Source organism: Somniosus microcephalus, chromosome 28, assembly GCF_052327205.1.
Source record: "Somniosus microcephalus isolate GS21.2 chromosome 28, FLI_Smic_1.0, whole genome shotgun sequence".
NCBI lineage: Eukaryota > Metazoa > Chordata > Chondrichthyes > Squaliformes > Somniosidae > Somniosus > Somniosus microcephalus.
Genome location: NC_141014.1, coordinates 20657418 through 20662085, shown reverse-complemented (window position 1 = coordinate 20662085; position 4668 = coordinate 20657418). Strand labels below are relative to the sequence as shown.

Here is a 4668-nt window from a genome sequence, read left to right as displayed (position 1 = left end):
TGGCAAAGGAGGGCGAGGACATCTGTTGGAAGAGCACGGAACTGCAACACATCCGCACTACTGCAAAGCTCGCTGCAATTTCTTGGCAAAAACAAATCAATATTTTCCTTACTTTATTTACAAAATTGTTATTAAAAATATAATCCATATCTTCAGGGTATAAACAAGAAACAGTCAATGTACAATAAACTATTGTGGAGCAAAAATGAGAGGCTTTTAATCAGGAAATGTCTGATTGTTCAGCATTTGGAGCAGGTTTTCACCTCTTGCTGAACTGAAATTGATTTAAACCATTGATTAATCTTAACAATTAAGGTGGAATAAAAAGCTAGTATCAGTAATGGTGACCATGAAGCTATCGGACTGTTGTAAAAACCCCAAAACAAAATTCAAATACACAACTTGTGCGTCACTAGAATCATTAGTCCAGGTCTCCAGATTACCAGTAACATCAACCACTACATTACCAGACCTACTCTCCGCCAAGGAAAACAACCCCAGTTTCTCTAGTCGCTCCACTAAAGTCCCTCATCCCTGGTACCATTCCAGTAAATCTCTCTGCACCTTCTCCGAGGCCTTGACATCCTTCCTGGATTCCTTTATATTCGCTGGAGTTTAGAAGAATGAGAGGGGACCTCATTGAAACTTATAAAATTCTAACAGGACTAGACAGACTAGATGCAGGAAGGATGTTCCTGATGGCGGGGGAGTCCAGAACCAGGGGTCACAGTCTAAAGATAAGGGGTAAGCCATTTAGGACACAGATGAGGAGGAATTTCTTCACCCAGAGAGTGGTGAACCTGTGGAATTCTCTACCACACAAGGCAGTTGGGGCCAATTCATTAAATATATTCAAGAAGGAGTTAGATATATTTCTTAAGACTAAAGGGATCAAGGGATATGGGGAGAAAGCAGGGACAGGGTACTGAATTTGGATGATCAGCCATGATCTCATTAAATGGCGGAGCAGGCTCGAGGGGCCGAATGGCCTACTCCTGCTCCTATCTTCTATGTTTCTATGTTTCCTAAAGTGTGGTGCCCAGAACTGAACACAATATTCCAGCTGAGGCCTAACCACTGTTTTATAAAGGTTTAGCAGAATTTCCTTGCTTTTGTACTCGATTCCTCTATTAATAAAGCCAAGGATCACATATGCTTTTTAACAGCCTTCTCAACTTGTCCTGCCACCTTCAAATTGTTGTGTTCATACACCCCCAGGTTTCCCTGTTCCTGCACCCCTCTTTAAAATTGTGCCATTTGGTTCATTTTGCATCTCCTCATTTTTCCTACCAAAATGCATCACTTCACACTTCTCTGCGTTAAATTTCATCTGCCATGTGTCTGCCCATTTCACCAGTCTGCCTCTGTCCTCCTGAAGTCTGTTACTATCATCCTCATTGTTTACTACATTTCCGAGTTTTGTGTCACCTGCACACTTTGAAATTATGCCCTGTATACCCAAGCCCAGGTCATTAATATATATCAAAAAGAGCAGTGGTCCTAAAACCGATCCCTGGAGGACACCACTGTACACTTCCCTCCAGTCTGAAAAACAACCATTCACCACGACTCTCTGCTTTCTGTCCCTTAGCCAATTTTGTACCCACGCTGCCACTGTCCCTTTAATCCCATGGGCTTTAATTTTGCCAACAAGTCTATTATGTGGCACTTTGTCAAACACCCTTTGAAAGTCCATATACACAGCATCAACTGCACTACCCTCATCAATCCTCTCTGTTACTTCATCAAAGAACTCAATTAAGTTAGTCAAACATGATTTGCCTTTAACTAATCCGTGCTGGCTTTCATTTATTAGCCCATACTTTTCTAAATGCCAATTAATTTTGTCCCGGATTATTGTCTCTAAAAGATTCCCCACCATTGATGTTAGGCTGACTGGCCTGTAGTTGCTGGGTTTATGCCTCCCCACTTTTTTAAACAGGGGTGTAACATTTGCAATCCTCCAGTCCTCTGGCACCACCCCCATATCTAAGGAGGATTGGAAGATTGTGGCCAGAGCCTCTGCAATTTCCACCCTTACTTCCCTTGGTAACCTACAGACATCCCATCCGGACCGGGTGATTTTTCTACTTTGAGGTTTCATGTAAACCTCAACCTTTTATGTACATCCTCTTTATCTATTTTTATCCTATCCAAGATCGCTACTGTCTCTTCCCTCACTGCTACATTGGCAGCATCCTCTTCTTTAGTGAAGACAGATGCAAAGTACTCACTTAATACCTCAGCCAAGCCCCCTGCCTCTATTAGAAGATTTCCTTTTCCCTAATTTCCTTTGACTAGCCTTGTACTATTTATGTCTTTATAAAAATACTTTTGGGTTCCCTTTTATGTTAGTCGCTAATCTATTCTCATACTCTCGCTTTGCCCCTCTTATTCCCCTTTATAGATCTCCTCTGTACTTGCTATATTCAGTTTGGTTCGCTATTGTATTATGAACCTTACATTTGTCATACGCCTCCTTTTTCTGTCCCATTTTAACCTCTATATCTTTAGTCATCCAGGGAGCTCGAGCTTTGGATGTCTTTCCTTTCCCCTCATGGGAATGTGTCTACTCTGTACCCAAACCATCTCCTCTCTGAAGACCTCCCATTGTTCAATGACTGTTTTGTCTACCAGTTGTTGATTCCAATCCACCAGGACCAGATTCTGTTTCAACTCCCTGAAATTAGCCCTCCTCCACTTGAATATATTTTGTTGGCAATAACCATAATGACATCAGCGATGCCGTAGAGCAACAGCGATTAAATAGTTGGAAGATTTTCCACATAGAGGAAGGGAGACGGAGCAGGGGAAACCAACGCTTGGTCTCCCTCCATCACATGGAGCAGAGGGAGCGCCCACCATCTCCCCAGTCCAAAAATTCGTTTTTTTTTACTTCAAAATATATACTTTATTCATAAAAATCTTTGTTCATGTACATGACAATGCAGTCCACATCTGGTACAGTGCAAATTAACTTCAGCACATGGCACTCAATTTACAAATTACATTACATTTATCATTACATATATCAAAGCATGTTTCAATATATTACAATGCACTCCGCAAATCATATTACACATGAATGCAGTACATGGTACTCGCTTTACACAAACAGGTACATTTTCATTACATGTTTTATCAGTCATACAGCCCGAGGGGGGCCGAGATACATTCCAACACTTGGCAAAAAGCATTACATTATAATCCACCAATCGTATTACATATGGCTTAATAATACACATGAATGCAATACATGGTACTCTATTTACATCCACAGATTACAAGTGCACTTACAATTAACACACTTGTACGTCATGCGGCCCGAGGGGGGGTTTTCCACTGGTTTCAGCCCCTCAGTGTACACTGGCGGGAGGGCCTTAAACTGTGGCCCTTCCCCATCGTGCCTTGGCGGCGGCAGCACCAACCTTTAGTGCGTCCCTCAGCACGTACTCCCGGACCTTGGAATGTGCCAATCTGCAACACTCGGCCGTGGACAACTCCTTGCTCTGGAAGACCAGCAAGTTTCGGGCAGACCAAAGGGCGTCTTTCACTGAGTTGATGATCTTCCAGCAGCAGTTGATGTTTGTCTCGGTGTGCGTCCCTGGGAACAGTCCGTAGAGCACAGAGTCCTGTGTTACCGAGCTGCTCGGGATGAACCTCGACAAAGACCACTGCATCTCTTTCCAGACCTTCTTTGCAAAGGCACATTCCAGAAGGAGATGGATGACGGTCTCGTCCCAAGCGCAGCCTCCTCGCGGACAGCGTGCGGTGGAGCAGAGACGTCGGGAGTGCATGAAGGATCTGACGGGGAGGGCCCTTCTCACCACCAGCCAAGCTACGTCTTGGTGCTTGTTTGTGAGTTCTGGCGATGAGGCATTCTGCCAAATGACTTTGACAGTCTGCTCGGGGAACCATCCGAGAGGATCCACCACCTCCTTTTCCCGTAGGGTCTCGAGGACGTTACGTGCTGACCACTGCTTGACAGCCTTGTGGTCAAGGGCGTTTGCCGTGAAAAACTTTTCCACGAAGGACAGGTGGTCTGGCACGGTCCAACTGGATGGAGCATTCCGCGGCTGCATCGCCAGGCCCATCCTTCGCAACACCGGGGACAGGTAGAACCTCAGCATGTAGTGACACTTGGTGTTTGCGTACCGAGGGTCCGTGCACAGTTTGATGCAGCCGCACACAAAGGTGGCCATCAGGATGAGGGCGACGTTGGGTACGTTCTTTCCCCCTTTCTCTGGAGATTTGTACATCGTGTCCCTCCGGACACGGTCCATTTTCGATCACCAGATGAAGTGGAAGACGGCTCGGGTGACTGCGGCGGCGCAGGGTCGTAGTATGGGCCACACCTGCGCCACGTACAGCAGCACCGACAGCACTTCGCACCTGATGACCAGGTTCTTGCCCACGATCGACAGGGAGCGCTGCTCCCACATTCCCAGTTTCTGGCGTACCTTGGAGATACGCTCCTCCCAGTTTTTGGTGCACGTCCCGGCCGCTCCGAACCATATTCCCAGCACCTTCAGGTAATCTGACCTGACGGTGAAGGGGACAAAGGATCGGTCGGCCCAGTTCCCAAAGAACATGGCCTCGCTTTTGCTGCGATTTACTTTCGCTCCCGAGGCCAGTTCAAACTGGTCGCAGATGCTCAGCAGTCTGCGG

General features: G+C 46.0%; 1 protein-coding gene across 1 annotated transcript; it reads right to left on the bottom strand.

The window, feature by feature from the left end:
• Positions 1-3380: 3380 nt before the first annotated feature.
• Positions 3381-4094, bottom strand: LOC147099039 (uncharacterized). The gene has a single exon (XM_085969270.1). The coding sequence runs from the start codon at positions 4092-4094 to the stop codon at positions 3381-3383; it is 714 nt and encodes a 237-aa protein (XP_085825396.1).
• Between the last annotated feature and the right edge of the window lie 574 nt (positions 4095-4668).